This window comes from Vicugna pacos, chromosome 16 (genome assembly GCF_048564905.1).
Source record: "Vicugna pacos chromosome 16, VicPac4, whole genome shotgun sequence".
In the NCBI taxonomy this organism is placed as follows: domain Eukaryota; kingdom Metazoa; phylum Chordata; class Mammalia; order Artiodactyla; family Camelidae; genus Vicugna; species Vicugna pacos.
In genome coordinates, this window is record NC_133002.1 from 32,418,859 (window position 1) to 32,432,375 (window position 13,517).

The 13,517-nt window shown below is 37.6% G+C and overlaps 1 protein-coding gene across 3 annotated transcripts in view; it reads right to left on the reverse strand.

The window, feature by feature from the left end:
* Nucleotides 1-13,167, reverse strand: part of SPAG9 (sperm associated antigen 9) — a 132,983-nt gene extending 119,816 nt beyond the window's left edge. For all 3 annotated transcript variants that reach the window (XM_072938687.1, XM_072938686.1, XM_072938688.1), the window contains exon 1: nt 12,677-13,167. In XM_072938687.1, the coding sequence (XP_072794788.1) occupies nt 12,677-12,979 (303 nt within the window). In that variant the 5' untranslated portion in view covers nt 12,980-13,167. The remainder of the gene's footprint in view (nt 1-12,676) is intronic.
* Nucleotides 13,168-13,517: the final 350 nt, after the last annotated feature.

Consider the following 13,517-nt stretch of genomic DNA (forward strand, 5'->3'; position numbering starts at 1 on the left):
ACTTGAAACTTTTTAAATTAAAAAATAGATTAATAAAGCATATATCTTTGAGAAGCTCTTAGACATGCACTGAATGCTACTACTATTCAAAGTTTGTAGTACATAATGGAAATATAGGAAATAACTCAAAACATTCATCAACTTGAAGAATGGTTAATGATATATTCATATGATGGAACACAGCAGTTAAAACAAAAGAAGTATATATCATCATGGATAGATGTAAAACAAACAACTGAGTAGACAAAGCAAACTGCAAAATTATATGAAAATGCAATAGGATTTAAAAACAAATATTTATCCCAAAAATGATTCCAAAGCAATATTCTACATAGTTTATAGATATACATATATGTACTGAATGTCTAAAACTAAGCAATAGAAGAATGACACCAAATAGAAGAATGACACGTCACCTTTTTGTGACCAGGTCACCTTCTATTACCGCTTCTCTCTCAGAAGGTGACTTTACCTTTATCTCTGATGTTCTGTATCTTTTACTTAAGGTAAATATTTTAAGTAGAAATAAACTGCTAATATTTTCCCTGGGTAATGTGTAGATGGATTTTTTACATTAATCTCTCTAATCTTCTATTATTTTACTTAATCTTTTTTTTTTTAATGAAGTTCTTGTGCTTCTAGTAAATATGTTTGAGTTTCTTGTAAGCAATGGTTCTTCATCTTGGGATTGAGGGGAGAGTGAGAATGTCATAATCACAAATACCCTGAGAGGTCTTTTCCAAATATATAGGCCCAACCTAGCAGCACTTCTTACAAACCAGTCTAATACATCTATAGGGGTGTGGGTGGGAGGGTTTAAAGACTGATTATTTGGAAACCCTCCCCCAGATGGTTGAGAGTACTTTCTACTGCAGTGAGAAGTCAGGAAGGGCAGCTGAACCCAGGATGGGTCCTGACTTTCAAACTCCCCTTGAGGCCTCAAGCCAATTCCTAACTATCGTCTACCTACAGGTGGTTACGATCCAACTGCTCATACGGACAAAGAAAGATAACCAAGACATCTTACGAATTAAAAATAAAACCATACTACAACATACTACATACGTTATGATTTCATTAATTTAAAATATACTCATATACAAAAAGGTATCTGAAAGAATGTAATGAAAGCCATTAATTGTGAGGTCTCTCTAACTGACAGGATTCTAGAAGCATTTTGGCAATGCTTCTGTTTTGTTTTGTTTTTGCTTTGTTTTTTTCACAAAGAGCATGTACTTTGTAAACAAGAAAAAATAAGTAAATAAAAACAAATAAAACCATTAGATGAAACAATAGCCAAACAAGTACAGCATGTGAAAGAATTTTACTCACTGCCCAAAATATCATCCCTAATTGTATAAATGCAGTAAGAATGTGACCATTTATTCAACATGAGCTTCACTATTCTTGCATCTGTGTATTTTATATTCCTTATAGTCCTGTGACTGATCACCACAGCAAACAGAGAACAATTCATTTTCTACTGCCTTACCCAAAAACACAAGAAAGAGAAACTCACTGGCCTATGATGCAGGCTATCAAGCAGGAACTGATTACCACACTGATAAAGACTGAAAAAGTATAAAACCATGAAGTCAGCTGCATCAGCCAAGTAATGCTTTACTAACTTCATCATACAGTTTTGTGCTTCTATAGGTCAATATTTTACATTTCTGGCATTAATTTACAGATCTTAAACTTGACAGTGTGGTTTATTTCAACACCTGACTCTGTTATGAAAATGTTCTTCTATTAATAAAAAAATTCAGAAAATGTCATCCTGGAAAAAACTAATACATTATTGAAGAAAATTTAGAAATGGATAATCATTTCTTTCCAGTTTTTTTTAATGTTTAAAGGAAATTTTCAAACATGCATAAAAATGGAGAGAATAATATAATAAAACCCCAACATACCATCACCAAATTTCAACAATTACCAGTATATGATGAATCTTATTTTATTTGTACTCTTCCTCTTTCCCCATAACAAACCTCAGCATCATGTGACTGCATTATAAATACATTAGTATGTATTAAAGATACATTTTAAATATATATAGATATGTGTGTATGACCATCTTATTGCCTTGACTGAAGATCAATGGCTTCCTACTAAAATACAATCTTAGGTCACAACCCAAACTCCACCTTGGCCCACAAGGCCCTGTGAGTGATCAGCTCCTCCATGTCTCTCCTACCTCATTCCCTCCCTTTCCTCTAGACTGCCTGACTCCTCATTTTAGAGTACTGCCTACCTTACAGCCTCATTTTCTTTGCCTAGAACACTTCTCTGGTGGTCTCCTCAACTTTCATGTCACAACTGAAATGTCATGTCCCCAGTAGCATTTCCTGACTATACTATCAAAGAGTGGATAGGCTCATTACGTTAGCTTTTCCCATACAATTTTAATTGTGAGTTTTTTAAGGATTAAATTTATACTACTGAAACTTAACTTGAGTTATAAAGTAAGAATTCTGTCTTGTTAAAAGCAAAATATTTCCAAATGTTAAAAAAAAATAAACAAGCAAACAAACAAAATACCCATACATAAAAATGTATCAGAACAACAATGGTTTATCTGAATGGTTACGAAAAAAAGCATTCAACAAAATTCAATATCCTTTCATAATGAAAACACTCTACAAACGAGAACAGAAAGGAACTCCTTCAACCTAATAAAGAGCATCTACAAAAACCCCTCAACGAACATCACACTTAATAGTTAAGGACTGAATGCTTTCTCCCTAAGATCAGGAGAAAAAACAAAAATTTCACTCCTGCCAGGTCTATTCATTATTGTACTGGAGGTTCTAGTCAGGGCAATTAGGCAAGAAAATGAAATAAAAGGCATTCGCACTGAAAAGAAAGAAGTAAAACCACCTGTATTCACAGATATGATATTGCATATAAAAAATTCTAAGAAATCCATGAAAAAAAATATTAGAACTAAGTTGCAGGATACAAGATCAATATACAAAAATGAAGTGCACTCTAAACACTTGCAAAGAACAATCAGAAAATGAAATTAAAAGAAACTAACACAGCATTGTAAATCAACTATACTCCAATTAAAAAAAATGAAATTAAAGAAACAATTCCATTTACAACAGCATCAAAAAGAACAAAATATTTAGAAATAAATCTTACTGAAAAAGTGCAAAATGTATCCTCTGACAACTATAAAACTTAAAGTTAAAACTATAACATTCTTAGAAGAAAAATGAGTGTAAATTTTTTGTGACATCGGACTAGCCAATGGTTTCTTAAATATACACCAAGAACACAGGCAATCAAGAAAAATAATAAACTGAACTTCATCAAAATTTAAAACTTTTGTGCTTCAAAAGACATCATCAAGAAAGTAAAAAGAGAAGGGGAAGATATAGCTCAACTGGTAGACAGCATGCCTAGCATGCATGAACTGGGTTCAATCCCCCGTGCCTCCTCTAAAAATAAGTAGGTAAGCCTAATTCAACAAATAAATAAATCCACCACCTCTCACAAGAAAGTAAAAAGACAACGCACAGAATGGGAGAAAATATTAACAAATCAAAACTCTGATGAGACTCATATACACATATAATAGAATATTCAGCCTTAAAAAGGAATGAAATTATGATACATGCTACAAAATGGTTGAGCCCTGAAAATATGCCAAGTGAAATTGGTCAGACGTAAAAGGGCAAATAATATATGATTTCACTTACGTGAGATTCCTAGAACAGATAAATTCATTCCAACAGAGACAGAATGGTGGTGTCAAATAAAACGTAACTTTTGTTGGTAAGAATCATCATTCTGAATCAATATGAATCATGATTATAAACCATACTACGTTATAGTCTGATGCCTTCAAGATAAAAAGCCACATTTTACAACACAGTCTTTTACTTTCTGATTTCTGATTAGCTATTCAATCTTAAAAATAAATGTTATATTTTGTAATGCTCTGAATACATCACACTTTCAAATCTCTCGTACTTTGGCTCAGTGACACAGCTAAACGCCACCCTGCCTCTGAAGCGTCCCACAGGTTGAGTTAGGCTTCTTAGCACCTTGTACATACATTACTTGTTAAGCAGAGCAACAAATGAGTGGGTAATTTCTGTCAAATGTTTCCCAAATCAAATCACATCAAACAAGTACAAGTAGACTATCTTCATAGAAGAACCATAGACAAACAATAGTCTTTTTAAAAAGTTACTTTTCTGGTTTTACAGAAGCCTATTTATTTGATTTCACACCTCTGTGCAACCTGTTTTAACTTTTTAAAAGGTATTTGTTCTTGAATAGGTAGCAGTTAACAAAAAATGAGGCTAGGACAGCAGGTAACTGAAAGAAAATTCAAACTGAGGATTTGATAATTAAAATTAGAAAGTTTATTTATATCATAATAACCTAGAAGAGCCTTTTAATCAATATAGATTCCAATGCCTAAGAAATGTTTACTATTCTTCAGAATGAATTTTTCTTCAAAAATCATGTTGCTTTACTAACCATTGTATTTGTTACTGTACTACTGCTATATATTAATTAGAAATGTCTATCAAAAGATTGTAAAGAAAATAATTAAAATTAAGCTTTGGCACTTTCATTTGTGCGGAAAATTTATTCAGATGTACAAACTTATTTCTCAACCAGTAAAACTGAGAAACAAATATTTGTGGCTAAAATAAAAACACAATAGAAAGCCAGTATTATGTCAAAAACAATTCAAGAATCATGAAGTAATCCCTACCATACTTTTGACAATAGTTCCAAAGTCCCAAAGATCTTAATATTTCAATTTTTAAATGCCTAAATAATTCTAGGATATCTACTATATATAGGACAATGTAAGTTAAGTGTCTGCAATATCTCTACTCAAAAGAAGTCAGATTTTCTGTATATGCCTAGGTCATAGGACTTAAAGAAGAACTTTTTGGATGTTTTAGAATAACTTGGCACCAACAGTAAGGGCAATAACTTGAATGCACAAAAGAGAATTTTAGTTAGGCTTTGCAATTTGACCTTTAGCATACTTACCCTTTAGCATAGTTATCCATCCATCTGTCCAACCAACAAACATCTATTAAATACCTACTGCATCCCAGTAGTTTAGTGGGAGAATTAAATAAAGCAATTGGTTAGTTTTTATACAATATTGAAAGTGAAAGAGAGGGGAAGGACAGTAAACTGTGGCAAGACATAAAATGGGTACAATCCATTGAAATATGAAAGATGAGTAATGTTATTAGCCAGGCAACAGAAGAGAAAGAGAATTCCAAGCAAAGAGGCAGCTTTTAAGAAGACCTGGAAAGACTGTTTTTTGCATAACGAACTCGAAGTGTTCAGCATGGCTCTAAAGGGAAAAAAATTAATCTGATAAAATAAGCAGCAGCCAGATTATGAGGCTTTGTATGTTAGGAACTTTAGTCCTTTCAAGAACTTTAGAAAGAGCCACTAAAGGCTTTTAAGTGTGGAAATGATCTGATCAGATTTCCATTTTGGAGAGATCTGGGTACAGTGTGATAGAAGTTTGTAGTCTGGCAATCCTGGAAGCAGATAGACCAGTTATGGAACAGTTTTAGTTGTCCATTCATTTATTCAGAAATATTCAATGGGTACTTCCTATATGCCAAACCTGGTATTCAGTGTGAATGACACAAAGTTCCAGCCCCCCACAGGAGTAAAACTGATTTTCAGACTAATAAAATGGATTTGAAAGAAGTAAAGAGATTCTAGATGTATTTAAAAGTTGGAAGCAAATGAAGGTAGCAATTGGGATGAAGGAGAGAGAAGAATTAAGAATGGTGACCATGGCCACCTCTCTCATTCCCTCATCTTCGGAGATGGCCCGTACTCTGTCTATGGAGTGTGTATCTACTTTCACTTTAACCTGAGCACCCAACCCCCAAACCTCATGGCCTTTCTCTCACCTTTTGAAACAGCCTACACTCTATGCAGTATGTATCTCTCTAAATAAATTTACCTTTACTCAAAAAAAAAAAAAAAAAGAATGGTGACCACATATCTGGCCAGGTAGGTAGTGGTATCACGAAGACTGGAAACGGGATGAGCAGGCTTGGGAGATAAGTGCAGTTTTGGACATGCTGGGAGACATTCAGGTCCAGTAAACAACAGAAACTCCAGAGAGAGATCTGGCCTTAAGAGGCTGCTCTTAATAGGACATCAGCTCCATGAAGGAAAGAATCTTGTCTGTTTTACTCACCACTGTATCCCCAACAGACACAGTATCAGGTACATAGCTGGCACTCAATAAATATCTGTTAAATGAGTAAGACATACATTTTGAAATAGTCAATAAATGGTAACTGAACGGTTAGGAATGGATAATATGAACTAGGCAGTGTGCAGAGTGAGAACATAAGAGGATTTGAGAAAAAGCACCAAGGAACACCAAAGCTAACAAGTGTAAGAAGAATCCACAGAGTGGTCAGATAAGTAAGAGGAAAACCAAGAGATTTCAAAGTCAGAGAACTAAAATACAATATGCTTCTTACAGGAGTGACCAAGAATCAAATGTTGTTCAGAAGTATGAGAAGGAGTAAGTCAGAAAATAGAAGAAATGGATTTATGAGGGCTACTGACTTTCGTGAATTTTCAAGAATATGAATAGGAGAAATTCTGACTATTATGCATAAAGTATCATGTCTAAATAATTACTCCTATGAGATAACTATTTTCTGCATGGGCACCTTACCCTTTTATAAGCTTGTTGTTCCATTTAAAGTGCCTGCCTCTTTACTTTTTACCACATCACCTTTTTTATTTCCTGTGTAACATCTATCACAATCTGTTATTAGCAGGTTTGTTTCTTCTTTATTACAGCATAAACTCTAAGAAAGCAAGGGCTACCTTTCTTTGTATGCTTTATTTGTGGCCACATTCCCAGAGCCTAGAACAGTGCCTAGCATAGAAAGTATTTGTTTTTTCTGATCATTCATGAGTCCTGTTTATCCTTCTATCTATCTAGGGGACTGGGATAGGGTAGAACTAGAAGAGCATGGAGTTTCCTCTCAGCCCTTAAAAAAATAACTGCAGGAAGAGCAAGGGAAATATACATTTTAAAGGGCAATAACAGAATTCAGAATCACAAATATCCTAGACCCATACCCTGCAGGGAATCCTACCAGCAGGACCTGAAGTTACAAGGGAAAAATGCTCAGGCTCTATAATTTTAGTGGTGTAGGTAAGCAGTCAGAAACAAGGTATCCTGGAAAAAATAAATAAACTGAAAAAAAGGTTACTACAGAAAACATTAAACATAAGGTAGTTTCTCATTTTCTGTATCTGTAGATAAGTAACGAATGAATCTAGGTAATGGATATATAGACAGTCAACATACTCCTCATTTTTCTGTATGTTCAAATATTTTCCTAATAAAAAGCTGGGGAAGGGAGGGGCATATTTACTGAAAAAGTTTACTGATCTTTTAAAAAATATTTTAAACTTCCTAATAATAATTCTACATCTTTAACTTGGAAACTTCTCTACTGTACTGATTAATATGTAAATCTTAATGGTTTAGTTCAAACAGTTTTGGCCAACTAAGCCAAACTACTTGACACAAGAATTCCTAAGTGCATTCTACAGTCTTGCATTCAAACTAATAACTAAATATCACCAGCCAAAATTTCAGCATGTATTAAAAATTTACACACGTTTCTAAATATCATCTTTTTGAACAGACACTTCCCATATATTACTAAACTGCGTCCATGTTGATATTTTTATCTCAACCTAATTATTTAGGTAACAGTTGTATTATGAGTGCTGAGCACAGCAAAAAAATTTTAAAAAGGTGTTTTTAAAATAACTCAGCCATTAGTCAATGGAACAAAAGAACACATATTTGGCTACATTCTTATACTACCTCTCTTGGGAACCAAAGATTCCATGTTAAGTGCGCAGTGTGTAGTTAAAGGTAGGCTAAGGAGTCCAACACGCAGGAACCAAACTTAGGCACAGAACTGGATCAGTGACCTATGGCATATACATTACAGTAATCTAGTGGGTAGTAGTCCTTGCTCTACTAAATCCATCCTGGTACCTGCCCCATTTTGATAGTCTCTTTTGTGATTTTAACTAAGTAAAAATGTGAAATGTCACTATCATAAGGACACACAAATGGTATCTCACTTAGATACCTAAATTCATAAATCTCTGAGAGCAAAGGTTAAGTTGTCTTAATAACTAAACAATGGTTAATTAACTGATTACAATTTCAAAATGCAACTATCCCACTGACACACACCACCACCCCCACACTCCCCTATAGAAAAAATAGATTGCTGATTTCAGAAAGTGTCTGGAAACAGGGAATGACTAGGGGCAAGGACATATCTATTCTCTCTGTGGGCAGAGTGAAGCTTATTCAAATAGTTCAGCAAGAAAAAATAATGGCATTTTTTCCAATATAAAAATATGTATTTTTAAGTGTTTTAAAATGTATTGGTTTTATGTACAAAATAATTTAGGTAATACAGAGATCAACAAAGTGTATTTTAAGCATTCTAAAGTGTATTTTAAGCATTCTGAAACAGGTGTGAAGAAATTATGACCAAAAAAATTCCAAAAAGCCACTGACTCTTGCTCCAGCTGAACCAAGAGAGAAATTAAGTCAGCACACCTGAGTCAATCCTTGGACCAAAAATTCTCAGTTCACTGAAGATTCCACAAGACAACAGTTTAAAAAACCATTTAACAGGTGCTACAGAGGGACCTGACTTTTTAAAAATATTTGAAAACTTTATGTCAATCGTTAATACCCAATGTAGTCAACTAGCAACTTGTTCTCTTGTACTAACAGATCATTTGCGCATATAAATAAACTACCACTCCATTTTAGTGAAATAAAACCTACTTAATAGCAACAGGACACTAGAGTAACAGAATTAAGGCTAAAAATCTGAAGAATCATCATAATTACTAATTTAAACAACAACTGTGTTAAAGGCACAAAATAAACTTAATGTTGAAGCAAAACTGGAATTTCCACTTCTTAAGTCCTCATTAGCCACAATCAACAAATATAAGCTATAAATATGCAAAACTACTCTTCACTCCTGCCTTTATACAGAATAAAAAGACTTCAAATTTTCCTTTTTAAGTGATAATTAAAGAGATGAACTTTCATTATAAATTATTTTGCAAATAAATCAAAATTAGCTTCAACACTTTTGATTACATTTTTATGAATGAATGAGAACTATAACATCAAATTTCAAAAATGAGTATCAATGCCTGCTTTCCTGACCACAAATCTTATCACTCACTCCCATGTTCATACACTACCAAAGAAAATAACCTGATTGCTGTCTTCATAAAAAAAAAAAAATCAATTTTGTTACTACTTTAACTGCTGATTCATTGGGAGAAAGTTCATTAGAAAATTCTCAGTAATATCTCTCACCTCTGCATTTAACCACCTCAATTTTTTTAGACAAAAAGCCACAGAAAAGCAGTCACAAAACCACATAATCCCAACATCTTCTCAGTAAAGATATTCTCTCTTCAGTCCATTTTCTTCATATATGCTTGTCATGCGAGGAGGATGAAAAGGGCACATCTTCATTTTTATGTGCAATCTCCCTCCACCCAATAAACTCTCACTTTAAAACTAAATTCCTAAGAAAAAGGTTCCTTTAACTCATTTGCCTACTTCTGGAAAGTTGTTTTTTGGTTTTTCGTTTTTTTAATCACTCAAAGCAAATCATGTCTATTTTAAAAGAATCAGAACTTGTGTAAATAAAAACATAAAAAAGTACTAGTATACTCTTTCCAAGAATAACATCTCTCTCCAGATCATTTTCTCTCTAGATTTTTTTTTTAATCACTGATGTACAGATGAATTGTTCATAGATTCACAAAGCTTACTCTGAATAGAATAGACAAGAAAAGTCTGGCTGAAGAAGTGAAATTTAAGCTAAGCCAAAAGTGGGGAGCTAGCCAGAGTGAAACTCTGAGCAAAAGCATTCTAGGCCAAGGGAACAGCATGGGCCAAGGTATCAGACAGGACTTAGTAAAGAAATGGAAAAAAATATATACGGCAGCAGCAAGGAGCCCAAAGAGAAGAGTGGTAAGCAATAAAATGATAGATTTCTTGATTAGCATTTGAAACTGGTTACAAAGCTATCTAAAATCAGCCCTCTGGGTTATTTTTATAGACTCACAAACCCAGTAAGTAGGCTGGTAAACTCCACACAAAAAATTTTAAATAAGAGCAAAGAAAAAAGACAGAAAGTATTCAAATTAAGTAATATTATAATAAAGATTAAATTTCTGATTCCTTGCTGAGAGTTCCTGCAAACAAGAGATTACAGCACTTCACACCTCTTAAAATATTCTCACCATTTATATACCCTCCTGAATTTCCACAAAAGTGCTCAGGATTTACTTTACACTTTCTGGTGATGGTCAATTTCCATGCTTGCAAATACTCTTGCTGTAAATACCCTGAGGCACTTTTGCTATAATAGCAGACTCTTAGTCTCCATATTAAAGGCCACAAACAAAGCACTCACAGAAAATTAAACACAGAATTCACTTCTGCATATTGACCTAAGACTGAATTTCTAAGTACTGGATAAAATTTGGCTTACAATCTTACATGAGGACTGATAACAAGATGGTTTTACATTTGTGGTCTGGAAGTTGGGCTATCTAGCATTTCATCAATGTTCTCTATTCTAAAGTTATGGCCCTTTGCCCAAAGGTTTCATTATAGAGAATTTATGTAGACATATTTGAAAAGACATAAATTACAAACAAAGTCATTGGATAATCTGTTTTTTAAAAGTCATTTACTTAAGAAATTAATATACAATCCAGAGCCTAGCAGCTTAAGTTAGTTTTGTTTTCTGATTCTGCAACCTGTGGCAGATGGTTCTCTTGGCACGTGTGACTCTGGCACTTTGCCCATGTTTACATGGACTGACAGGCGTTTAAGGCCAAAGGGAGCCATTTCTTTTACCCATGGTGATAGGTCATGCTGGGCCTGCTCCTCACCTGTATGTATACTTAGTTAATTCCACAGTCTTTCCATATACATCCACACACTGGCAAGGATCTGTCTGAGCCCTGAAGACATATAACATGTCATCTCAAGAGTAGTACATGAACTCTGTTCTATAAACAGTGCTAATAAACTAGTGGAAATTGGGGAGGGTATAGCCTAGCATGCACAAGGCCCTGGGTTCAATCCCCAGTGCCCCTGTTAAATAAATAAGTAAATAAACCTAATTACCTCCTCTCATCAAAAAAAGTAAAAATTTATAAACTAGTGGAAATTGTGATTCCATTCTCAGTTTTTTTTCAACCCTTCCTTCCCTATATACTTGGAAATACTCTTGAAATAAAGTTAGTTTTGTTTGGTAAATCAAAGGCATTTTTGAGACAAACAGATCACAAAATCAGAATTAAAAATCATCACTACAGTCAAGGTTAAAAAAGAAAAAAACAACATTATTTGACCCGGTATAAACGTTAAAAAAAAAAAAGTATACTTGCCAAAAAGTTCAAATGTTGGTACCATTTAGTGTTAGAAAATGAGCTGCTAAACAAATCCTAAAAACTTCAAGTGTTTTTGAGACATGTCGTTCCTTCGATAATTACTTAGCTTCCTTCAATTACCATGTATTAGCCAGGTGAGCTAGATGATCAGCAAACAAAGATGAATAGAACACTTCGCCTGCACTAGGTAAGTTCCACAGAAATAATGCCAGCACACCCTGAAAGCTAAAAATCCTTGACTGTCTTAAGAAGTCACTTGCACTCCAGAGCTTCAAAAGGTTCACAGACTCAAGGTGAGGGCACCGAGGTCACACTGCTGAGGTGCTAAAATCAAAAGCCGACCAAGTGCACCCGTAAACTGCAGTCTTTGAAAAGGGTTGCTAACAGACACCTACACCTCCTCAACCCGCCCCCACCCCGCCCCCGTCCGATTTATAAATAAACGGAGGGGGTTTTAAGGGAACTGTCCAAGGTTACCACCTGACAAGGGGGAATGCTTTGATGTAGGATACCAATAAAATCAAACTCCATACTCTCCATATTCACAGAGTACTGTTTGCTATACAACATCTAAGTGTTGACAAAGTGTCAACCAAGGCACATGAAGCATAAAATAAAACCTCTTTCTCAATAGGGTTGAAACGTCAATAAGAAACTGACCGAAAGAGGGAGATCTCTAACTTCCCAAAGCAGTAACCCTCAGGAAAGGTACTGGAACCAGCGGAAGTTACATATCCAAGACAGAAGTGTTTAAATGCGTGTGTCCCCCCCCAAACCCCTACCCATGGTAAAAGTTTGAACCGCCATCTGACTATCCCACGGTGGTGGGAAACTTCCCAATACCACAAGAGGCAAGCAGACACCCTAAAATCTCCGCCTTCAGCCAACCCCAGGTGCCCTCAAGCCAGGCTGTGGCTTCCTCCACGGGCCTCGCCTCCCCCATCTCACTCCCTTCTCCTGGACACTCGCTAGCTTGCCTCTGTGTCCAGCACCGGCCGGGGGCCCCGGGACCCCGCAGCCGCCGGGCTCATTCCGGTGGGCCGCGGCCTCAGGCCTGCCCCCAGGTAGCCAGCGCGCCTCTCCTCCCGAGCCGGACCGCGACCTCGGCCCTTGGGCCCGGGTCGCGGCCCTGGCCCCCCGCCCGTCGGCCGGCCCTCACCTCCTCGGCGTGCTTGCGCAGCGCCTTCTCTCGCTCGTACTGGGTGATGAGCTGCTCGTTGTCGTCCCGCAGCAGCTCCAGCTCCACCTGGTGCTCCTGGTCCTGCGCGAACACCGAGTCCAGGTTCTCCAGCACGGCCACCACCAGTGGCATCAGCTCCTTGACCACCTCCTCGTCGTAGCGACCGATGAGCCGCTCGAACTCGCGGTAGATGGAGCCAGCCAGGCCGGACACCCGCTCCGACATCACGGCCCCGGAACCACCGGGCTCCTCCTGATACACCACACCGTCCTCCAGCTCCATGTTGGCGGGCGGGCAGGCGGCCCGGGGCGTCGCCGGCTGAGGGGGCGGCACGGCCCGCACGGGACGGGCCCGGCTGGGGCTGGGGCTGGGGCTGGGGCTAGGGCTGGGGCTGGGCCCGGCGGGGTGGGGGCCCGGGCCGGAGGAGGGGAGGGGTAAAGTGAGCGCACTCAGCCCAACCGCCGCTGCACCAACTGCCGGGGCAGCCGGGCCGCGCGCGCCACACGTCACCCGCGGGGCGGGACCCGCGTCGCATCGGCCCGTTGGGCGGGGCTCCGCGGGAGGCAAGGCGCGGCCGGGGGCGGGGCCAATGCGTCACCCTGCGCCGGCGGAGGCGGCGTGGCGTCAACATTCGGCGCCGCGCGGGCGTTGCGTACACCAATGGAAAAGACTGCGAGAGGAGAGCGGCGAGAGCTGCCCGCCGCGGGCTGGATCTGTTGGGCGGATCCCAAAGGAAAGGGAGGGGTTCTGGAACAGTGACTAGTAGTCTAGAATTAACGTAGCTAAAATTTTGTTATTTTTTTAGCTCACGAAGGGCTTT